The sequence below is a fragment of the Oncorhynchus mykiss genome, chromosome 17 (assembly GCF_013265735.2).
Source record: "Oncorhynchus mykiss isolate Arlee chromosome 17, USDA_OmykA_1.1, whole genome shotgun sequence".
In the NCBI taxonomy this organism is placed as follows: Eukaryota; Metazoa; Chordata; class Actinopteri; order Salmoniformes; family Salmonidae; genus Oncorhynchus; species Oncorhynchus mykiss.
The window spans coordinates 31403233-31428848 of NC_048581.1; the positions used below are offsets into that span (position 1 = coordinate 31403233).

The 25616-nt window shown below is 44.3% G+C and overlaps 1 protein-coding gene across 2 annotated transcripts in view; it reads left to right on the forward strand.

Moving 5' to 3' along the window:
* LOC110493710 (cytoplasmic phosphatidylinositol transfer protein 1) overlaps positions 1-25616 on the forward strand; it is an 80477-nt gene that overhangs the window by 49751 nt on the left and 5110 nt on the right. For both annotated transcript variants that reach the window (XM_036949706.1, XM_036949707.1), the window contains exons 2-8: positions 10158-10306; positions 13450-13538; positions 14091-14098; positions 16112-16183; positions 22832-22930; positions 24155-24310; positions 24528-24591. In XM_036949706.1, coding sequence (XP_036805601.1) covers positions 10158-10306; positions 13450-13538; positions 14091-14098; positions 16112-16183; positions 22832-22930; positions 24155-24310; positions 24528-24591 — 637 coding nt within the window. The remainder of the gene's footprint in view (positions 1-10157; positions 10307-13449; positions 13539-14090; positions 14099-16111; positions 16184-22831; positions 22931-24154; positions 24311-24527; positions 24592-25616) is intronic.

Genomic DNA, 25616 nt, shown 5'->3' on the forward strand with positions numbered 1-25616 from the left:
TAGACTGTAAATCCATATGAAGAGAACTACAGGTAATACATGCTAAATGCTCTTTTCAAACATAGGTGCTATCGTGATGTGTGATTCAGGTGGTTTGCTTGCTGTTCCTATCCGGCTTGAAGGACCATGAAAAAGAGCTATAGAGTCGGAGTGGCCGACTGAGTGGGTTGTATACACAGGAAGTTAATTTGGGGTGGCTGTACTCTTGCAACACCAGGGTTGTGGGTTCGATTCTCATGTGTGCCATTATGTTCCATTGGATATGCTAACTGTGAGTGGCTTTGGATAAAAGTGCCTCGTTATGTTGTATGCTAATGGCTGCTTTGGCTTCCGAAACGGAGACCAAAGGCATATTCAAAACCCCATTTTAATAATTAATATTGGTTTCTCTGTGTTTGCATTCATCATAGACCAATTATCATCTCTCTCTCTCTCCTCTGTATTTCCTCACTCATTCTCTCTCTCCTCTCTCCCTCTGTATCCATCCCCCCCTCCTCTCTATCTCTCTTTCTTTGAGAGGAGAGCAGGCAGCCCAGTGGTGGTAGTGTTACATGAACTGCTGGCTCAGGCCCTAATCTGGTCCGGTCATTGTGTCTGTGCTGAGGCTCATGGGATGTGTGGGCAGAGAAACCAGGGAGAACTTACTCTCAGTGCAGCTATGTTGAGTACATGAGAAAAGGGAAATGCTGTACTTCTTTCTCTCTCTCATTCACTCCCTTCCTCACAAACTTAATCAAGCCTTCATCTGGCTCAGAGCCCCCACCCTACCGACATGTTATCACACTGATGATACCCTGATTTACACACACACACACACTAATTGAGCCCCCTGCACCTATTGACTCAGAAGCACACAGGGATAATCGTATCTTGAGAGAGCAGTACCCCCTGCGCGCTGCACAATTGATTAAATGTGCACATCAATGGGGAAGTGTATGGAATATATTGCCCATCTGAGTGAATGAGCCTGCTAGGGAGTGATGGGGCCATAGCTGAGACAGCAGTATCTGGAAGAAGTGGGTGGGAGGAGGGGGGGGGGGGTTACGTTATAGCATGTCGTAAAGGGACTATCAATGTAATCCTAGCCAGGCATTCTCCACAGAGAATAATGGGTATTTGATGCAAGCCACGCCGGTTCAATGGTGTGTTGATCTCTGTGGTCAGCATGATCTATACTGTGTGTATGGAAGGGGAGGGTGTGTGTTGGGGGGGTACATGTGTGTGGTGTTGTTCCAACCTGTGAGAGTGTATAGATGTGTGTGCTCTGCCACTGCCTCTCTCTCTGCAGTGGGAGCTGAGAACAGATCTCTATCAGGTTATCTTCCCTGAGCCGGCTATATTCTCACCATGCCTTCTTTTTTTCAATGGAGGTAGGCTATTACAGGCAATCTGATCTAAACATGTAGCCTATCTCCCCCTCTTATGGTGTCTCCCATTATGGCTTTGCTAATCCATCAGTTTAATTGTTGGCAGTGCTCATTGTTGTCTATTGGAGGGGGGGGGGGGGTGTAAGAGGCCCATAGAGAATAAAATGAGCCTTACATTGTTTGTAGATTATCTCTTGGCAGTGTTAGACTACTCTGAAAGAGAACACAATGATTGAACTGGTTCTGATGCCTACCTTTTGGAATGTACGCTGCACCTGGAATCTCCTACACTCTCATATTCTCTCTCTCTCTCTACCTGCTCTCCCTCTTGCGAACAGAGACCCATTCAAGCCTTAATGGAGATGAGAAAACTTGAGAAATGGGAAAACAGAAATGAATAAGGAGCTAATTCATATGAACTGTCTGCCTTTGGGGCAGGGGAGAGATTTCTTTTGACATTCTCTCTCTTTTGTCGAAGCCATTTCTGGTTGGGAGCGTGTCTTTTTTGCTACCTGCCAGGGCGTAGCGGTCGCGGTAATGGATTCTCCCCGTGGTTGCTATGGAGCTCCTCGGGGGTCGACACTAATGTCTGGTTCAGGAGGTGGAACAGCACAATTAGCGTAGCTATTAGCGTTAGCGTGAACCAGAGGGGCGCAGACTAGAGGTGTAGGTAGCGTGAGGATAATTGGGTTAGAGGCGAGAAGGTTCACTGATCGCCTACTTTGTAGTCTAGGCTAGTCTTCCAGTGCTTTCCGTGACTTTCGGCAATGTACACACACAGACAGATACATATTCATTGGTATTCAGCAACTGTATGATGCCATCTTTTGCAACATTATTTGCGATGTCAACAATGACACGAGCAACTCTTTATTGCCTTCTTGTGTAGGCTATTCTAGATGCATCACAAATGTGCCTTACAGCTGTTGTGTCGTTTAAACATATTGGTGCGCAATGTTGCCCTTTCATCTTGAGCCCCAATATGTATCTCAGTCGGTGTTTATTTTTTTTTTTCATTAAAACAACTAGATGTTCAGAAACGGGCATGAAGACGAGTTTGGCTCTGGGCCAAGCGTCGGTTTCTACACCCAATTAAAAACAAGCCGCTAGCGCTTTTAGCACGTCTATTTGTGAAGAAGCATTAGACCTGGAGGCCCGTGTGTTTGATGAGCAACGTCCAAATAGAATAACGAGTGGAAATAATCTCTGGGTAGAATTCCGTCCCTCTTTTACCGCCCTCAGCCTCTCATTTCCCTCTCTCCGAACGAGGCGAAGGGAAGGACGGATGGAGGGGCTTGCACAGTGATATACGCACCATTCCGTCGGACCTCCGGGCTCACCATAAATCGCCTCCCTTTCGCTTCCTTGGCGATGCGTGCCGCATCGACCGTACATCATCACCAGGGGCAGTCGGACACTAGCCACCATCGATTGTTGAGGCTTCAATGCCGCTTTTGTTTATTCATATCTTCTCTGTCCACTCGGACTGTGGTTGTCTGAGAAGTAGTATAGGCCACACGACCGGACAGTTTTTCCTGGTCAAGTTGTCAGGAACACTTCTGGTTAGCCCTTAGCCCGATGGCTAACGTCATACTGTACTCCATAACCCGATCCCATAGTTTTCCCTGTTTGGGTCATCCTGAACATAACCTGACCTCTACTAACACACTGTCTATACCGAGGTATGGTCTAGGCCTAGAGATATTGCCCAGCTGGTTGTTTTTGAATTCATGTTATTGACCGAGCAGCTGCGTTCTAATCTGTAGTCATATTGATAAAGTTGTTGTTCAGTGACAGAGACTAATGGGCCCAGTGCTCTCAGTTGCATTGTCATCAGGCAAATTGCATAAGCAGGGTTGCTGGTTGGGGCTCTTCTGCTTATTGAAGCTTTGATTCATCTTTATTGTTTACACCTCCTAAGACTGCACAGATGCCACTAGGGTTGCATTCGAAATGACTACCTATTCCCTATATAGTGCCTCTAACCTGTGACCATGACCCATTGGGTACACTATAGGGAATAGGGTGCCATTTGGGATGCATACTAGATGAAGTTGGTTTGATCAAGTAGCATATGTTTTAACGCAGATTCGGTAGACTATTGAAGCGCTCCATTTCTATTGACAGACCGAATGATGATATTCAAATGATCAACGCCAAACGTTGTTCTGCAAACAGTTCCAACTAGCCTGCGAACACCACTGCTTTTCTCAGTTAATCATTCAAACCAGTGGTGGCTGGTGGGCGGAGATATCGCAAGAACAGTCTCAAACATATGGAAGCCATGTGTTTTATGTTTTTGACTCCTTTCCATCTATTCCCTTCCAGACTGTCCTACTGTATCTCTCCCACCAGCCTCCTCTGGTGCAACATTGATCCCCTGCCCCTCATCACTGTTTCAAATGAGAACGTGGACAATGGCTTATTCAACCAATACAGATACTGTATGCTCACTCTCTCTATATTTAGAAACTGCTGCCCCTCGTCAACAAAGATTATGAGGAAGTGAATGAAAGAGGATGTGTCATTTCCAAAACAGGACAAATTTGTTTTCAGACCCTTTGTGACTCTGTCATCACTAGGACTTTTGCGGTGACCTTATTACCGTCACACCGTGACCGTTGAATCACGGTAACCTCCTCTTATGCACTCTGGACATGTGTAGGTAGTACCCAACTTGATAATGATCATCAGGTCACTGATGGGCTGGTTCTCAGGGCTCTGTTGTCCGTCTAACCACTTCATGAAATGGGTTTCCATGGCCAAGCAGCCGCACACAAGCCTAAGATCACCATGGGCAATGCCAAGCGTTGGGCAATGCCAATGCCTTCTCTGGAGTGATGAATCATGCTTCACCATTTGACAATCCGACAGACAAATCTGGGTTTGGTGGATGCCAGGAGAACGCTGCCTGACCAATGCATAGTGCCAACTGTAAAGCTTGGTGGAGGAGGAATAATGGTCTGTGCATACAGAAAAGGTTTGTCAAGATCGGTGTAGATGAACTTGACTGGCCTGTACAGAGCCCTGACCTCAACCCCATCGGACACCTTTGGGATGAATTGGAACGCCGAGTGCGAGTCAGCCCTAATCGCCCAACATCAGTGCCTGACGTGACTAATTCTCTTGTGGCTGATTGGAAGCAAGTCCCCGCAGCAATGTTCCAAAATCTAGTGGAAAGCCTTCCCGGAAGAGTAGAGACTGTTATAGCATCAAAGGGGGGGACTAACTCCATTTTAATGCCCATGATTTTGGAATGAGATGTTCAACGAGCAGGTGAGAGAGAGAGAGAGAGAGAGAGAGACCACACTTAATGCCCCATAGATTGCAGTATATACACTGCTCAACAAAAATAAAGGGAACACTAAAATAACACATCCTAGATCTGAATGAATTAAATATTCTTATTAAATACTTTTTTCTTTACATAGTTGAATGTGCTGACAACAAAATCACACAAAAATGATCAATGGAAATCAAATTTATCAACCCATGGAGGTCTGGATTTAGAGTCACACTCAAAATTAAAGTGGAAAACCACACTACAGGCTGATCCAACTTTGATGTAATGTCCTTAAAACAAGTCAAAATGAGGCTCAGTAGTGTGTGTGGCCTCCACGTGCCTGTTTGACCTCCCTACAACGCCTGGGCATGCTCCTGATGACGTGGCAGATGGTCTCCTGAGGGATCTCCTCCCAGACCTGGACTAAAGCAGGTCTGGGAGGAGTAAAGTATCTGCCAACTCCTGGACAGTCTGTGGTGCAACGTGGCGTTGGTGGATGGAGCGAGACATGATGTCCCAGATGTGCTCAATTGGATTCAGGTCTGGGGAATGGGCGGGCCAGTCCATAGCATCAATGCCTTCCTCTTGCAGGAACTGCTGACACACTCCAGCCACATGAGGTCTAGCATTGTCTTGCATTAGGAGGAACCCAGGGCCAACCGCACCAGCATATGGTCTCACAAGGGGTTTGAGGATCTGTTGGAATTATTATGAATAAATGAATAAACAATATCCCCATTTTAAATAGAATTGTAACTAAGTAAACTTATACTCTGTTTTATTATATCTCATTAACAATATGAGTTCATAAGAAGGGATTGTGTGACACAGACAAGGAGTAATTAAAGTTAATGAACACCATTCCAACTAGGAAGAAACAAATGGGTTGGGGACTGTGTAAACTCATAAGGTCGTTAACCTAGCGTTGAACCTACAGAAACTTAGCTCTGGGGTTTTTCGATAAGACAGTGAGTGCAATCCTAGGTTTTCTGTTAATTAGAACTGTCAGCTCAGTGGTGATCGATAATGTTGAGGGGTCAAAAGTTACCTGGGAGTGTGTTAGTAAGTTAGAATGAACTTTTCACCTCACTTTGTCCCGGTCGAGAGGAGGGGATTCTGTTAAAGCAATGAAATGACGTCATGATCTGTATATAAACTGTTGTTCGTGGTTAAGTGGCAGCGCGCTCCGAGAATAAATTCTGTTACCTATTATTGAAAGACTGGTCTGCGTCTATTTTATGCAAACAAGAATCTTATAAATTCTCATAAAATAGATTAAGGGTTTTCAATTGATGAAAGCACATTGGCATAATAAAATTACAGTAACAGGATCTCATCTCGGTACCTAATGGCAGTCAGGCTACCTCTGGCGAGCACATGGAGGGCTGTGCGGCCCGCCATAGAAACCCCACACCATGACTGACCCACCGCCAAACCGGTCATGCTGGAGGGTGTTGCAGGCAGCAGAACATTCTCCACGGCGTCTCCAGACTCTGTCACATCTGTCACATGTGCTCAGTGTGAACCTGCTTTTATCTGTGAAGAGCACAGGGCGCCAGTGGCGAATTTGCCAATCTTGGTGTTCTCTGGCAAATGCCAAATGTCCTGCACGGTGTTGGGCTGTAAGCACAACCCCCACCTGTGGACATCGGTCCCTCATACCACCCTCATGGAGTCTGTTTCTGACCGTTTGAGCAGACACATGCACATTTGTGGCCTGCTGGAGGTCATTTTGCAGGGCTCTGGCAGTGCTCCTCCTTGCACAAAGGTGGAGGTAGCGGTTCTGCTGCTGGGTTGTTGCCCTCCTACGGCCTCCTCCACGTCTCCTGATGTACTGGCCTGTCTCCTGGTAGCGCCTCCATGCTCTGGACACTACGCTGACAGACACAGCAAACCTTCTTGCCACAGCTCGCATTGATGTGCCATCCTGGATGAGCTGCACTACCTGAGCCACTTGTGTGGGTTGTAGACCCCGTCTCATGCTACCACTAGAGTGAAAGCACCGCCAGCTTTCAGAAGTGACCAAAACATCAGCCAGGAAGCATAGGAACTGAGAAGTGGTCTGTGGTCACCACCTGCAGAACCACTCCTTTATTGGGGGTGTCTTGCTAATTACCTATAATTTCCACCTGTTGTCTATTCCATTTGCACAACAGCATGTGAAATTTATTGTCAATCAGTGTTGCTTCCTAAGTGGACAGTTTGATTTGACAGAAGTGTGATTGACTTGGAGTTACATTGTGTTGTTTTAAGTGTTCCCTTTATTTTTTTGAGCAGTGTACTATGCTTACAAATGGAATTGTTTTAAGATGGTCATAAAATGAATCATTTATCCATTTGATTTTGAATTTTAAGGCCCCTGGAGCCTTTACTGCTATAGCCCATAGAAGCATATTGAATGTAGCACATTTGTACAAAACTGACAATCCAAAAAATAAATAATAAGGAATAAGATGTTGAAGTGTCTGTCCTATATCTGAGAGATATAAGAACTCAGAAATGTTATTCTTTACCCATGTTTGGTCACCTTTTTTGTGGCACATTTTACCCCCTATTCACTTTTTGCCATTTTTCCAGCCCGGTACTGGGTAACCTTCAGTCATAAAGCAGAACAACCGACACATTGGTGTTCGTGAGACTCTTCCCCTTTCGATGGTGGTGACTACTATTAGTTTAGCTCACACGGTTTGAGTTTTACAGCCAACTTCTCGTGTGTAGAAAAAGACCGCTTTCACAAGCCCCGTGTTATGGAATAAGGTTAAACTTTATATCGGCAGAAAGAGGGGATTGAGCTAAAGCCATAAAGGTACGTCTGTAACTTAAACACGCGGGGAGCTCTTCAATATTCAAAATGACGTCACCATGTGATGCAGGGGTGTGTCGGTCGACTCATTCAGATGAAGGACATCCTCTCCGAGGATTCTCTCTGTTCCTGTAAGACATCCAGCCAGGACTGCTTCCCTGCTTCCCACCCCCCCAAAGGGACACTCCTGGCCCTGGATGATGACATTGCAGTGTCTCCTTCCGCCCTGTCCGCCATGTCTGTGTGACAAGTCTCGCCCACGCGGGCACATCGGTCTTAATAATTGATTGCGTCTCGGGCTGCAATGTGCAGAAATGTGCTACTGTAGGTGGTTCCTGGGTGCACTTTTGTGCTGAGGCATACATTTCTGACACAAGCCCATTCTCCATAGCCCTGGGAGACATTGGGTTCTGGCTAGTGAGGAATGAGTGAGTCACTCAGTGAGTGAGTCACTCAAAAAAGTTTCCATTTTTTGTAAGGTTAAAGGAGCAACCAGCTGACTGTGGAGGACACGGAATGGAGGGTGGGAAGTGGTTGTAGTTTAAAGAGCTGTACAAAGTGGCCTGTACAATGTAACAAACTTTCAGATCATTCCTATTGGGCAGTGTGTGTCCTGAAAACTGTGACACTCGAGGACCCTTGCAGATCCTTGACACCATTTTGGGCTTTGGGGGTCAACATGAGGTCAATCCTTCACAGTTTCCCCTGAAGTCACTTAACATCTTAAGAGCCAAGGCTGAGGGAAAAGTTAGAAACATCAATCCCCCCCCTTCTTCCACTGCACCCCCCCCCTCTCCTCCTCTTCCATTTCCCCTTCTTGCCCCACTCCTCTCCTCTTCCATTTTCCCTTCTTCCCCCACTCCTCTCCTCTTCCATTTCCCCTTCTTCCCCCACTCCTCTCCTCTTCCATTTCCCCTTCTTCCCCCACTCCTCTCCTCTTCCATTTCCTCTTCTTCCCCCACTCCTCTCCTCTTCTCCAAAGCTTTATTTTGCAGCAGCCCGGCAGGTCATGCGTGGAGGATGAGGAGGATGAGTGGAGAGAGGGGTGCGGTAGAGGAGTGACTCAGCAGGGGATGAGTAGAGGGCTTCACTTGTTCTCAGCTGGCCAGGGATAAGAGGATTAGCGTCGTTCAGTATCATCGCAGCGTGACCTCTACCTCTCCCCCTCTTTTTCTCGTGCTACCGCTCTCCAGCTTCTCCCTCACTTTTCCCTTGCTCTCCTGAATAATGTTATCTTATCTCTCTTTCCCTCCATTTCTCATCCTCTCTCTGCCGATCCTGGTTCTACATTGATCCTCTTTCTCTGCCGATCCTGGTTCTACATTGATCCTCTCTCTCTGCCAATCCTGGTTCTACATTCATCCTCTCTCTCTCTCTCTCTGCCTATCCTGGTTCTTCATTCATCCTCTCTCTCTTACTCTACCAGCTCTCTTTTTCTCAATCCTCTCTCCCTCTTTATCTTTCCCCTCTGGCTTTCTAATGCATTCCCTCTTCTCCCAACCTCTCTCTGCCCCCTCTCTTTCCCTCTGTATCTTTCCACTCTTTTCCCAGCCCCACCCTCCCTCTCGCTCTCTCTGGCTCTCTGCCTCTCTATCTCTCCCTACCTCCTCCCACCTCCTCTTCTCTTTCCATCCTTTGTCTCTTGCTCTGGGACAGCAGCTTAACTCTGGTCAAAAGCCAGTCTTTGTGGATAAACCTTGAATGATTAAAGCCTCAATAGATTGGTCAGGAAGTCTCAGGAGCACTTCCCTGGTGGTCTTTCTTTCTAGTCGTCTTCAAAGGAAAGGGCAAGAGCCCTGAAAACAGTGACTTCAAAACGTTGGTGGTGACATCCTGAAGGGTGAAATGAAATCTACCTCAAACTCAACTGTTTAATAAAGCATTTGTGACAGATAAAGCTCATACAAAATAATCTGTCATTTATCTGGTGCTGCCGTGTCATAGGAGATGATTATATCTGTGGTTCACTTTTGCATTGCTGTGTGGTTGTCGTTTGAACTCTTTTTGCTTCCGCTGCTGGCTAACCCATCTCTGGTCTGGTCCCCCTCTCTGTTCCCTCCAGACAAATTCACATTTCAGCAGGACAATAACTTAAAACACAAGGCCAAATATACACTGGAGTTGCTCACCAAGACGACGTTGAATGTTCATGAGTGGCCTAGTTACAGTTTTGACTTAAATCGCCTTAAAAAAGATATGGCTTGACTTGAAAATGGCTTGAATGTTTTTTTTTTTTTTTTAAGAATAATGGCCAAATATTGTACAATCCAGGTTTACAAAACTCTCGCAGACTTACTCAGCAAGAAACAACTGTATCGCTGAAAAAAGGTGATTCTCACATGCATTGACTCGGGGGTTGAATACTTATCTAATCAAAATATATCCGTGCTTATTTATTTTTATTACACAGTATTTTGTGTAGATCGTTGACACAAAAAAGAAAGACAATTAAATCAGTGTTAATCCCACTTTGCAACACAACCAAACGTGGGAAAAGTGAAGGGGTGTGAATGCTTTCTGAAGGTGCTGTATATGAAGTCATATGTGTTCTTCCTGTTCTTCCTGTGCTTGTTAATGTTTGGGTTCATGTTACAGTCATGGTCGGGTCCACCTCTCTGTTTCCTCCGTTACAGGACTGATCAGTGTTCCTGTTGCGGTCGTACCCTAAACACCCTGCGGTCTTGTCTCCCTCTGTTCTCTCCAGTACAGGATTGGCCAGCTGTATATGATCAGCAAGCACAGCCATGAGCAGAGTGACCGCGGTGAGGGGGTGGAGGTGGTCCAGAATGAACCGTTTGAGGACCCCGCCCACGGTCAGGGCCAGTTCACCGAGAAACGTGTCTACCTCAACAGGTGAGTGAGTGACTATCATCCACCCATGTTAAAGGTACAATCTGGGATCTGTCCAATGGTTGTACACCAAAACAGGATGCTGGGCTGCTGTTTTACTGAATATAAAATCCCAGATTGTAGATTTAACTCTTCTACTTTTACATTATCTGTAGGTTTAGTGCACTATATAGGGAATAGGGTGCCTTTTGGAACGCAGGCAAAGTGTTGTTCCTCACACACTCGACGCTTCGCATGGCAGACTGCTGCTGTCATGTTGCCCCGAGTTACTTCGCCCTCACAGCTGTGCAACACACAATACTCCACCCCCTCACGTCTTGGCTCTCAGCCGTGGGTGTGTGTGTGTGTGTGTGACCTCTCCCAGCGCATCTCTGAGCATCCAAGGACAGAAACTTCCGAAGTCGGCAATATCTAGAGAGAGAGGGACAGAGAGAGCTAGATTTCATCACAAATGCTTGCGTCAGCGATCGGGATGCCCGGGACCTAAAGGTGCTGAGTCAGCAGGGTCTGCCCTGCCGTATCGCTAATCATTGAGAGAGAGAGAGAGAGAGAGCCGGGGGGAAGGAGGGGAACAGAGGAGAGAGTGAATGGGAGGGAGGGAGTGCAAGAGGGGGAGAGAGAGAGCCGAGGGGAACAGAGGGACACAGAGGAGAGAGTGAAGGGGAAGGAGGGAGTGCAAGAGAGAGAGAGAGAGAGAGCAAAAGAGGGAAAGAGAGACAGGCATATTCAGAAGGCGACATATTTTAACAATATAAAAAAAACCTGCTGCGGGCTCTTCAAAACAACAGATCTTGGATCAGGTCTTATCACAGTCCCTTCCACTTGAATCTGTCATGGAATACATGATGTTTTGTTTGAATAAGGACTGGCTATATAATAACAAATGTCACTACCCAACTCCCATTAGGGAAACTGTCACCATTCATTATTGTAAGAGAAGATGTGGACACAGTTCATCAGAGGACACAGTATGACGATGAGGGAATTATATAGTGAGGTTGAGCAACAGCAGGGACACTGTGTTTTTGCAAATGTGTGTGTGTGTTTGTGTGCATATGTTAACTCTCCACTCGTTGTGCAACCACGGCTACAGTCACCTAAGCCCCTACCACCTCTTAAACACACTCCCGCTGCTCTAGTTCTTCACAGCAGATGGGTGCCTCTCAGCCGTGTGTGTGTGTGTGTGTGTGTGTGTGTGTGTGTGTGTGTGTGTGTGGGTGTGTGTGTGTGTGTGTGTCCAGCTGACTACCTCAAGTACAACCTCTCCATAAACATCCATCTCAGGTTTACTGAACCCGGTGTCTGCCTTATGTAAGGAGGGAAAGGGGGCAGAAAATAAAGAAAGGGAGAGGAGGAGAGAGGGCGACTACTCCAAGACACAGTGAATCCGCCAGCTCTTCTCAACCTTCCGTGTTGGCCTTTCTGTCGTGAAAATATAAATGTCATGAAAATAATGAGAAGATGAGAAGAACATTGTTAATGTAATAGAATACATTTAGTTTGGAGCCAGTTATGTATCATGCGTCACTACAGAACAGGACAAATATGATTTATTTAATACAAGTACATTGGCCGTAATATTCCAAAGCAAGCAGGAAATTGAAGCCAATTGTGTCATGGTCCCCAGCACTCAATCACCTTTCTGATTCGCTGGATTATTGTTCTAGTGCTGAATAGCTTGAATAACCTCTTAACTTAAACATTCATTAGGAATTCATTATTTCAAGGGTCTTCATGACACATCGACTTGGATGGTTTATTTTGTGATGGAATAAAGTACTTTGCGGACACGCAAACACCACACACACATACTAGTCCACACTTTCAGAACTTTAGCGCAGATGAATGGTTTCTCTGCCAGAGTCTTTTATTGCTTTAGGAATTTGGGAGGTGTGAAAAGTGTGGGATGGAGAAACCTTACCACCGCCTACAGAGCTTGGCGGGTGCAGTGTGAAGTCCTATAGTGTGTCAATGCGTACCACAGTGAGTCAATGCGTACCACAGTGAGTCAATGCGTACCACAGTGAGTCAATGCGTACCACAGTGAGTCAATGCGTACCACAGTGTGTCAATGCGTACCACAGTGAGTCAATGCGTACCACAGTGTGTCAATGCGTACCACAGTGTGTCAATGCGTGCCACAGGGTGTCAATGCGTGCCACAGGGTGTCAATGCGTGCCACAGGGTGTCAATGCGTACCACAGTGTGTCAATGCGTACCACAGTGTGTCAATGCGTACCACAGGGTGTCAATGCGTGCCACAGGGTGTCAATGCGTGCCACAGTGTGTCAATGCGTACCACAGTGTGTCAATGCGTACCACAGGGTGTCAATGCGTGCCACAGTGTGTCAATGCGTACCAATGTGTTGACGAGCATGAAGGATTGATTGAAAGAAGAATGAGAGACGTTGAGCAGATGGAGGAATGTCTGTCGTTTGCTTTTTGGGGGATAGGCTGTGAAAAGTTGGCTTGTCAACATTTTCACAAGGTTTCTTTGGCATATCGGTTTATTTGTATATCAGCTGTCACCATGCGTTCACAATCATGTAGCTAACTTCTTTATCAATGTGTGATCAAAGAAAATGGAATATCTAAACTTGTATCAGATATTAGAGGCTTACATGCACGCACAAACACACACCAATCTCTATGCTACACTGCAGACACACACATCTTTATATGCACTGTTATACTCACTAGAGCCTTTGAGTAAATGTCCCTTCAGCTTTCTCTGCCAAGGCTAGTGTGTATCTGTTTCGGTGCACCTGTGTGTAGAAGAGCTCTCAACCTCTCCAACAAAACCTTGCGGTTGTAATCAAAAACACAAACCCATTGAGGTTGTGTTGCGAGGCTACAGACGGCTCTTTTAAGTGCTGCTCTCTCTTATCTTTTTCAATGTTCTTTGTTTCATTTTCAAGTTTAATTTTTTAACCGCCTTCAATGGCCAGGGCTTTTAAACATGCCCACTCACCTTGGGAAGGAAGGAAGGAAGGAAGGAAGGAAGGAAGGAAGGAAGGAAGGAAGGAAAACGACTCAAACTTTAGAAATTATTAATCAGACCAATTACTCAGACATGATGTATCTCTTTCATCTCCTCTCTTCCTTTTCATATCTCCTCTTTCTCTCTCCTCTCTCTCTTTTTACAGTAAATTGCCCAGCTGGGCTAGAGCAGTGGTGCCCAACATCTTCTACGTAACAGAGAAGGCCTGGAACTACTACCCTTATACCATAACAGGTGAGCATGCACACACACACTCACACTCACACTCACACACACACACTCACCGATGTGTTATTGTAGAACCAGGATCCATTCATACCAGGCACCACAGATGGTTGTGTGCGGTCAGAAATGAGCTCTGACCACGTATCGACCGTAACCCTAGCGGAAAAGTACCAGGCTAACCTCAACCTAATCTAGTTACTGTGACACAGCTCATAGCATAGCCAGGCTAGCTGAGTCACGTTATGCTATAGTGCACATAGCTAACCAAAACAAAACGTTCCGAGAACATTCTGGCAACGTTTCTGTCTGTTTATGTAAAGACTATCAGTTCAGTCAGCATCCGTTCCCAGAAATGCTTCTTCAAAAGTTAATGGAAAATGTTCAGCAACATTCCGGATGTGGGAGCTGTGTTGTTTCTCGTGTCATGTTGTGCTCCTTCCCGTTGTATCACACCCTAACCTGTTTCTGTTTCTCCTGTGTTGTTGCGTTAGTGAAGCCCTAACTGTGGTGTGTTTTCTCCCCTCTGCTCCGAACGCGCCCCCCCTGGGCCTGCCTCTGTAGAGTACACCGTAAGTACCTCTTCCATTTCCTTTATCGATCACAGAGCTGTGAAGAGAGCCACCGCAGTTCAACAATGTACAGGGTGTCAGGATGCATTTAATGCAGCAACACGGAAGGACCAGGAAAGAACCATTTTCTTCTGCTTCACTGGTTGTTTTAGTTAGACGTTACGTAAGGAGTCAGTGTTTTGGGATATGTGTGTATAGAAGGCTTGGGTTGTGTCGTTTAAAAAAAAACATATTTATTGTGTCATTTTGGATTTATATCAAATGTAAGTGGCTCTGTTAGATTGACGCTTCCCCCTATGGAGACATTAGTATGGCTATCCATAGCAACAGCTTAGCGTCAGTGTGTGTGCGCGCTTGTGCATTTCCGTGCGTGTCTTCTGAATGGCAGCTCTCTTCATGCTGGTGTATGTCTGTAGCTAGGCATGCGCTCTCCAGAGATAAAGACATATCCATTCCCTTGTTTCACGCACGAGAAGCGTCATACATTTTTACTGCCCTGAGGATTCAACTGCCTTTGAGGTGTCAAATGATGTCCATTTGCTTTGCTGCCATAGCCAGAGCAGTCTTAAATACTTTTCTCTGGAGCTGTCTTAAATACCTTTCTCTGGAGCTGTCTTAAATACTTTCCTCTGGAGCTGTCTTAAATACTTTTCTCTGGAGCTGTCTTAAATACTTTTCTCTGGAGCTGTCTTAAATACTTTTCTCTGGAGCTGTCTTAAATACTTTTCTCTGGAGCTGTCTTAAATACTTTTCTCTGGAGCTGTCTTAAATACTTTTCTCTGGAGCTGTCTTAAATACTTTTCTCTGGAGCTGTCTTAAATACTTTTCTCTGGAGCTGTCTTAAATACTTTTCTCTGGAGCTGTCTTAAATACTTTTCTCTGGAGCTTTCTTAAATACTTTTCTCTGGAGCTGTCTTAAATACTTTTCTCTGGAGCTGTCTTAAATACTTTTCTCTGGAGCTTTCTTAAATACTTTTTACCTGGTATTAATTGCTTTTAAAGCTGCAATGTGTCACTTTTTGGGCGACCCGACCAAATTCACATAGAAATGTGAGTTATAGATCTGTCATTCTCATTGAAAGCCAGTCTAAGTAGCGGTGCTTGTTTTGTCACATAAACTGAAATGCGGCTAACTATTGGAATTTTAGCAACCAGGAAATGGTGGAGCGATTTCTGCCTAGTTCACCTTTAAGTAACGTATTTTCACATGTCCATATCTTTTTTAGGTTTAGGTTCTGTAATGAATGCATTTGTAATGTTTTTTTTTATTTTATTGTATAACTGTATAATTTTGCTGGACCCCAGGAGAGTAGCTGCTGCCTTTGGGATCCATAATATATACAAATACAAATAACGCTTTATACACTGGTAGTTCACAGCAAGTGTTTCCATTAACTCTTTACAACTGGCATCAGTCTCAACGCCATTATCAAAACATTACTGTAGCAGTGTTTTATGCCAAAGGGTTCAAGATTGATGACAGTCTTGGAAACCTGCCGGTGCCCCCTGTAACATACTGTCTGAATCTTCTAAAGCCTTTGAGCTGTGGCATTTTGAAATTCTCAGAAAGTGATAAATGCCACCACAGTGAGTCATATGGCTTCATATAGAGAGGAGGAGCGGATGGAGGAGAGGAGGGAAAGGGGGATGAGGGGGAGACATGGCTTTGACAGTGACAGAGTTTCGGGCTCGATAAAAGGCTGTGTGTGAGTCATAGGAGGGGTACATGCACGCACGCGCGCACACACACACACACGACGCAGACACACACAGACCACACACACACACGGACATGCATACAGAGCATACTCCTATTCATTCATCTCCCCTTTCTGAACAAAGCACCAAACACATCAGTTGGAGGGGCTACTGGTACAAGAAGTCTGGAGACTAAATGTCTCGATGACACATAAACAATTATAAAACTAAACACCCGTTTCAGGTGAAAGAGGTTGTTTTTCCACCATTTTCAAATGTCTCACCTGATACATCTCATCTGTTTTTGGTTTGCAGTGTTCTTTCTTGCCCAAGTTCTCCATTCACATAGAGACGAAATACGAGGACAACAAAGGCAGCAATGACAACGTGAGTGAAGACCGCGTGTGTGTGTGTGTGTGTGTGTGTTTGTGTGTGTGTGTGTGTGTGTTTGTGTGTGTGTGTGTGTGTGTGTGTGTGTGTGTGTGTGTGTGTGTGTGTGTGTGTTTGTGTGTGTGTGTTTGTGTGTGTGTGTGTGTGTGTGTGTGTGTGTGTGTGTGTGTGTGTGTGTGTGTGTGTGTGTGTGTGTGTGTGTGTGTGTGTGTGTGTGTGTGTGTGTTGCACTGAGGCCTTCAGTATAATAAAGTAATTCCATAATAGGGGCCTTATGGCCCCTCAGTGTCGGCCAAGTGCAGCTCTGCTAATTGAAGAGCCCATTTAATTTATACTCTGGCCTTCTCTCTCTCCCAATTCACAAACTCGTTTCTCTACAGAATAATAGTTCTACTACTGTGTTAGCATAATAATATGTTAGGATGAAGGGTGTGTGTGTGTGTGTGTGTGTGTGTGTGTGTGTGAGGAGTTTTTAGTCCACTCTCTCTTAATGTTGTAAGAGAGAGTAGATGGGCATCAACCTGTCTGGTCATTTATCATGGTGTGTGTGTGAGAGACTGGCTTCCATGGCCAGACAATGTTAGTGAAAGTCCTGCAGATGTAAAAAGAGAGGATGTTATATCAGAGTGAATGTAAAGAGAGAGGTTGTTATATCAGACTCAATGTAAAGGAGAGGATATTATATCAGACTGAATGTAAAGAGAGAGGTTGTTATATCAGACTCAATGTAAAGGAGAGGATATTATATCAGACTGAATGTAAAGGAGAGGATGTTATATCAGACTGAATGTAAAGGAGGATGTTATATCTGACTCAATGTAAAGGAGAGGATATTATATCAGACTGAATGTAAAGGAGAGGATGTTATATCAGACTGAATGTAAAGGAGGATGTTATATCAGACTGAATGTAAAGGAGAGGATATTATATCAGACTGAATGTAAAGGAGAGGATGTTATATCAGACTGAATGTAAAGGAGAGAATATTATATCAGACTGAATGTAAAGGAGAGGATGTTATATCAGACTGAATGTAAAGGAGAGGATGTTATATCAGACTGAATGTAAAGGAGAGGATATTATATCAGACTGAATGTAAAGGAGAGGATGTTATATCAGACTGAATGTAAAGGAGAGGATGTTATATCAGACTGAATGTAAAGGAGAGGATATTATATCAGACTGAATGTAAAGGAGAGGATGTTATATCAGACTGAATGTAAAGGAGAGGATGTTATATCAGACTGAATGTAAAGGAGAGGATATTATATCAGACTGAATGTAAAGGAGAGGATGTTATATCAGACTGAATGTAAAGGAGATGATGCTATATCAGACTGAATGTAAAGGAGATGATGTTTTATCAGACTGAATGTAAAGGAGAGGATGTTATATCAGACTGAATGTAAAGGAGATGATGCTATATCAGACTGAATGTAAAGGAGATGATGTTATATCAGACTGAATGTAAAGAAGATGATGCTATATCAGACTGAATGTAAAGGAGAGGATGTTATATCAGACTGAATGTAAAGGAGAGGATATTATATCAGACTGAATGTAAAGGAGATGATGCTATATCAGACTGAATGTAAAGGAGAGGATATTATATCAGACTGAATGTAAAGGAGAGGATGTTATATCAGACTGAATGTAAAGGAGAGGATGTTATATCAGACTGAATGTAAAGGAGATGATGCTATATCAGACTGAATGTAAAGGAGAGGATATTATATCAGACTGAATGTAAAGGAGAGGATGTTATATCAGACTGAATGTAAAGGAGAGGATATTATATCAGACTGAATGTAAAGGAGGGGATATTATATCAGACTGAATGTAAAGGAGAGGATATTATATCAGACTGAATGTAAAGGAGAGGATGTTATATCAGACTGAATGTAAAGGAGAGGATATTATATCAGACTGAATGTAAAGGAGAGGATATTATATCAGACTGAATGTAAAGGAGAGGATATTATATCAGACTGAATGTAAAGGAGAGGATATTATATCAGACTGAATGTAAAGGAGAGGATATTATATCAGACTGAATGTAAAGGAGGATGTTATATCAGACTGAATGTAAAGGAGAGGATGTTATATCAGACTGAATGTAAAGGAGAGGATGTTATATCAGACTGAATGTAAAGGAGAGGATATTATATCAGACTGAATGTAAAAGGCAGCCTCACTCTGGTCTCTACATCTGTAATCCAACCCCAGCCTATCTCTCTTTTCTAACAACTGCTGTGGCCAGTGTCCCTGTGCGTGCACACACACACAACACACACATGCGCGCTTGGAGTCATATCACACACACACACACACAGACATATCACGTACACATTTGTTGTTACAGACGCCAGGATGCAGACACACGTATGTGTTTATACGCACAAGTTCCACTAAAAAGCTCCCATGTGAATCTATCTGCCGACACTGCAGCTTCAGGGCTGACCAGCACAAGCTCTGGTCTTTTACAGCCCTGTATAACCTGGTCCAAAGGTCAGAGTCTCCTCTGCCAAGATACTGTACGTTGTGAAGTAATATGCAGCCCAGTGTTTCTGTGCTCACCATGATATGAAAGATAATGTCAGGTTGTAAAAACGTGTTTTCACGCTCGCAGTCCTGTTTCCTGACAGAGAAGGGGTTAAATGTCTGTTTGAATGTAATGTGTGTTTGTGCGTCTGTGTGTGTGTGTGTGTGTGTGTGTGTGTGTGTGTGTGTGTGTGTGTGTGTGTGTGTGTGTGTGTGTGTGTGTGTGTGTGTGAGCAGACTACATATTCTGTCTGAATGAATGGGTGGAGGGTGTGGTTAGATGATGTGATTGACAATTCCACAGTCGTATCAGGTAGCAGACCATGACAGGGCAGGCCTGCCGTTAGGTTTGGAGAAGAGCCATTGCTTAAATACTGTCCCTAATGGTTCATGGTTGTCATTATCTCTCTCTCGTTCTCTCACTTTCTCTCTCTCGTTCTCTCACTTTCTCTCTCTCGTTCTCTCACTTTCTCTCTCTCTCGCTCTCTCACTTTCTCTCTCTCTCGCTCTCTCACTTTCTCTCTCTCTCGCTCTCTCACTTTCTCTCTCTCTCGTTCTCTCACTTTCTCTCTCTCGTTCTCTCACTTTCTCTCTCTTGTTCTCTCACTTTCTCTCTCTCGTTCTCTCACTTTCTCTCTCTCTCGTTCTCTCACTTTCTCTCTCTCGTTCTCTCACTTTCTCTCTCTCGTTCTCTCACTTTCTCTCTCGTTCTCTCACTTTCTCTCTCTCTCGTTCTCTCACTTTCTCTCTCTCTCGTTCTCTCACTTTCTCTCTCTCTTGTTCTCTCACTTTCTCTCTCTCTCTGTGTCTCCTTTAGACCTCACCATTAGACAGTTGCATAGTTTCTTTCTCTCCCTCTGCCTCTTACTTGCTCGTTTTCATTCATTCTTGCACGCTCTCTTTCTTCTTCCCTCCATCTTCCTTGTCCTTTCTCCTTCTCTCTCTTTCTTCTCCCCTCTTCCTAACGTTCCTACTCTCTCCCCTCATTATTTATTACACAACTCTCATTCTCTCTCCTCTTTCCTCATTATTTATGACACGTTCTCCCTCTCTCATTCTCTCTCCTCTTCCCTCATTATTTATGACACGTTCTCCCTCTCTCATTCTCTCTCCTCTTCCCTCATTATTTATGACACGTTCTCCCTCTCTCATTCTCTCTCCTCTTCCCTCATTATTTATGGCACGTCCTCCCTCTCCCATTCTCTCTCTTCTTCCCTCATTATTTATGACACGTTCTCCCTCTCTCATTTTCTCTCCTCTCCCCTCATTATTTATGGCACGTTCTCCCTCTCTCATTCTCTCTCCTCTTCCCTCATTATTCATGACACGTTCTCCCTCTCTCATTCTCTCTCTTCTTCCCTCATTATTTATGGCACGTTCTCCCTCTCTCATTCTCTCTCTTCTTCCCTCATTATTTATGACACGTTTTCCCTCTCTTTCTCTCTCCTCTTCCCTCATGATTTATGACACGTTCTCCCTCTCTCATTCTCTCTCTTCTTCCCTCATTATTTATGACACGTTCTCCCTCTCTCATTCTCTCTCTTCTTCCCTCATTATTTATGACACGTTCTCCCTCTCTCATTCTCTCTCCTCTTCCCTCATTATTTATGGCACGTTCTCCCTCTTTCATTTTCTCTCCTCTCCCCTCAGTATTTATGGTACGTCCTCCCTCTCTCATTTTCTCTCCTCTCCCCTCATTATTTATGGCTCTCTCATTTTCTCTCCTCTCCCCTCATTATTTATGGCACGTTCTCCCTCTCTCATTCTCTCTCCTCTTCCCTCATTATTCATGACACGTTCTCCCTCTCTCATTCTCTCTCCTCTTCCCTCATTATTTATGGCATGTTCTCCCTCTCTCATTCTCTCTCTTCTTCCCTCATTATTTATGGCACGTTCTCCCTCTCTCTTTCTCTCTCCTCTTCCCTCATTATTTATGACATGTTCTCCCTCTCTCGTTCTCTCTCCTCTTCCCTCATTATTTATTACACTTTCTCCCTCTCTCATTCTTTCTCCTCTTCCCTCATTATTTATGACACGTTCTCCCTCTCTCATTCTCTCTCTTCTTCCCTCATTATTTATGGCACGTTCTCCCTCTCTCATTTTCTCTCCTCTCCCCTCATTATTTATGGCACGTTCTCCCTCTCTCATTCTCTCTCTTCTTCCCTCATTATTTATGGCACGTTCTCCCTCTTTCATTCTCTCTCTTCTTCCCTCATTATTTATGACACATTCTCCCTCTCATTCTCTCTCCTATTCCCTCATTATTTATGACATGTTCTCCCTCTCTCATATTCTCTTCTCTTCCCTCATTATTACACTTTCTTCTTCTTACTACACCCTCCCTCTTTTCTCTGTCCCTTGGCTGCACTCATCCATGATGGCATGTCACCCCCAATGTGCCAGCAGGACTCTTTCACACAGCTTGTGGCAGAAGGGCCCCTTGGAGGGAGAGGGAGAGAGGTGAGAAGAAGAGAGAGGTGAGGAAGTAAAAGTGAGGACACGGAAGGAAGAGATGAGAGGGTGATGAAGATAGGAGATGGAGAGAAGAAAGGAAGATGAGAGTGAAAAAGAGAACAGAGATGGACAAGAAGATGGAGAAAAAGAGAAAGACGACAGGGTGAAAGGGAGAGCATATTTGCATGTCCATGTCTCTCTGTCTGTAAGCACTGAACCTGAGGATGTCGACCTCCCACCTCCTGACATTGAGCACAGCACTACAGCTTCACACCCTGCTATATGTCACAGAGGGCAACCAGGCAGCGGTCAGAGTCCACACCTCAGTCGACTGTATCGATTGGAAAAACGTGTTTCTGGCCCGAGGGAGGGAGGGAGGGAGTTGGTGGGGGGGGGGGGGGCACTTTACCAACCCATAAGGCATCTTGATGTTTTGGCATTTGAGACTAGTCCAAATATAGCACATGAGCTGAACAATCTACGGTTCATATTGCTTCCAAATATGATTTTTAATTTACATTGTCATACAACATCATTTGACATTTTTCTTAATGTAGATATTATTATTATATTATACATCAATAAATAAGGTGCAAATATATTATAAATGTGGCACCATCACAGCCACTTTGCTCTCGTTGGACTTTTCATAATCATATTTGGCAGCAAGGCATACAATATTAATCCATCGCTATGAGCACGAAGCCTTACATATCTCTCTTAGGTTGTGATCCGTGGTGTGGAGTGCTCTTTTTAATGTTACTTCTTGACATTCGTGCAATATTTATCCGTACGCTGCCGTTTCAATACATCCGCCGGTAGCTCGAAGCATGATGTGTAACGTAGACGTTAGAACACACTTTGAAATGTTGCACTCTGCCCTGGCTGAGGATTCGTTCACTCATCTCCTGAGCCCTAGCGTAATGGAGTATTCCTCTCTATAACCGAGCCTATCTCTCACTCACACACACACACACCTCTAGCTCCTTAGATGGAAACAGAGAGTAGCTAATGCTATTGGTGTCTGTTTGCCCTGCGGCTATATATGAGGTCTGTCTGTCTGCCTGTCTGTGAGTGTGAATGGGAGATTATGACAGTGAGAGTACTGTACAGTGGAAGTCAATCAACACAAGCTTAGAGCTCTCCCTTCTGGCTGCATTGCGCAATGACGTGTCTCTGCTGTAGCCTCGTGGAGTAGCTAAGTCTAAGTGGTGCATAATCAAAGATCTAAGATCAGGGCCTGTATGTATCAAGCGTCTCAGAGTAGGAGTGCTGATCTGGGATCAGACCCCCTCTGTCCAATTAATCGTATACAATATGATCTAAAAGGCTAAACTGATCCTGGATCAGCACTATGGTTATGAGCTGCTTAGTGACTACAGGCCCTGCTAAATCAAATCAAATATCTGACCCTGTGGATATTCTGACCACTCTGGCTGAAATAGAATGGACATTGACTAGCTTCTGTCAAATATCAAACAGATGACAAATGTCTGTAAATGAAAGGCCTCGAATTATAACACAAAGAAGATACTTTGGGAGGCCCAATCAATATCATTGAGCTGTGTAGTTTTGTAAAGAGAGGATATTGTTGATGCCTGAAGTGATAGATGACTAACTGCACCTTTGGGAATTTTTGTCTGTTTTCAGATCTTCTCAGACAGTGAAAATAAAGACCAGGAAAGGGAAGTGTGTTTTGTGGATATCGCCTACGACGAGATCCCTGAGAGATACTATAAAGAGTCTGAGGTGAGTGCGTGCGTGTATCTGCATCTCTGTGTGTGTGTCTGTTGTTTCATTAGAGCTAATGGGGCCCAGGGGTTAATGTAGGGGTTATTGTAGCCACAGGCTGTCTCTGTAGTCGAACACTGGTGATTAGAGTCTTATTATTAGTCTAAAAATAGAACCAGCAACATGGTTCAGACATAACAATGACAGTGGATACAAGGACATTCGCCGATACTTATTGATACTCAGTGATACTCAGCGATACTCATTGATACTTATTGATACTCAGTGATACTCAGCGATACTCATTGATACTCAGTGATACTCAGTGATACTTAGTGATACTCAGCGATACTCATTGATACTCATTGATACTCAGCGATACTCATTGATACTCATTGATACCCATTGATACTCAGTGATACTCAGCGATACTCATTGATACTCAGTGATACTCAGTGATACTTAGTGATACTCAGCGATACTCATTGATACTCATTGATACTCAGCGATACTCATTGATACCCATTGATACCCATTGATACTCAGTGATACTCAGCGATACTCAGTGATACTCAGTGATACTCATTGATACCCATTGATACTCAGTGATACTCAAAGATACAATGATACAACAGACGGACACCATTTCAGTCTATTGGTTTTGCCCTAACCATCCTAGTCATCCAAACTATTTAATTGGGTTGGAATTTTATTCAATTAAGTTTACGTTTAGTTATATTCCAGAATTGAGTTTGTATTGCAGATAAACCCACGAAACACTCCGCAATACAGCTCTGACCAGATAATGCTAGCTAAGCTAACTTTAGCATCACCTTCTAATTCTCTCCCCATACACCTCTTCCTTATCTAACTTTCAGTGTTAGAAATTAGCATGTTAGCATATAGTGTCTGTGTAAGTATAGTTAGACTGTTGAGTATAGCAGATGCAGTAAGCGGTGGTTGAATGATAAATTGCCTCAGCCCCTGAGATTTAGCGAAGAGTCTCTGGAGGGAAAGATTCCTATTTAACGTTAGTGTTCCATTTTTAGCTTTCCCATAATGCATTTCTCTCAGGGCACAGAGGTTTGGATTAATTACTGAGATCTCTCTGTGTGTGTGTGTGTGTGTGTGTGTGTGTGTGTGTGTGTGTGTGTGTGTGTGTGTGTGTGTGTGTGTGTGTGTGTGTGTGTGTGTGTGTGTGTGTGTGTGTGTGTGCGCGCGCGCATTTGTCCACCCCAACAGGACCTGCGGTACTTCAAGTCAGAGAAGACGTCGAGAGGCATGCTGCAGGAGGGCTGGAGGGACACCCAGGAGCCCATCATGTGCTCCTACAAGCTGGTCACCGTCAAGTTTGAAGTGTGGGGCCTGCAGACGCGCGTAGAGCAGTTTGTACACAAGGTCAGAGGTCACTCACACACGTACACACAGCCATGCTGTCCCCACTAAACCCTTCCGCAAAAGGCTTTATACTCAGTGCGTGAGTAGTATGTGACTTAGTGTTCACTATTTAAATAGCAAATAGCAGCCACTTACTCTATAGGAAGTGCTGGTACATTTTTGTAGATCTGCTCTGAGATCAGTGTTCTCTGACCCCCTTCATTGTCTCTCCCTATAGGTGGTGCGTGACGTGCTGCTCCTGGGCCACAGGCAGGCTTTTGCCTGGGTGGATGAGTGGATCGGTAGGTCGACAAGCATTGCTCTATTGGTCCTCTCACTATCTAATCACTGGGTAGTGTTCAGTAGGGCATTTTTTTTAATGTGTTGAAGGTTATAATGAGTGTTTATTATTGGACAAGTATAGGTAGTCCCTCCCAGTTTATTCTGTACCTAATGAACACTCCCCAAGTTTAACACTGGGACCTATGAAGTCACTCTTTCCTTAGAATGGTATCAATAAGAAAGGACTTCCATTTTGATTTTACTCCTTTTGTGAGTTAAGTGGCTACTGTTGATGCTGTCTCTAATCTACTGTCTGTATCATTGTGTGTAATATAACTAAATAAGGCATGTGAACCCCTAAACACCATCCAATTCCCCATCACTGCATCTAACCCCACTCTATCTTATACGCTCTCAGATATCAATAATCACATAACCAAGGGGGCAGATTCTAAGCCCAGTTCTGGACTAAGAAGCAGGCGCAATGGAGAATCTCCATTGAAAGTCATTTTTAGTCCAGCAATAGGCATAATCTGTGTCTGGGAAAATCGCCCCCTAGAAGTACTGTCATGTCCAGGGTTGGTCTGTGTTCACTAGCTCACTACTTCAGTCATACACAGACAGCAGCCCCTGGACTGCAGTTCCTTCCATGTTTATCTGTAAAAACCAATTCCTGCAATTCTGTGTTGGCGTTCAATCAAACAATATCCCTCCTGTACACTGGTCTGTTTCTTCTTGTGTCAGCAATATTTGTCATTCTTTTTGGCATCAAGGCTTGTAAGATGTTGGCATCAATGGCTCTATTTGCTACAATTTCCTAACAAAAGAATAGCAATATGCTGAAATATCAGGAGATATTACACAGAAGATATTGCACTCATTGGATCATGAAAGCTGTGTGTATGTGGGGCGTGAATGCATGGCAATAAGAGCAGCAGCAGTAGCAGTAATACTAGCAGGACTCTTATTAGCACTCAGCTTTTTCCATGGCTGCAGGGTAAGTCCATAACAAGCCATTACTGCTGTAATGGGACACCGCTACTCA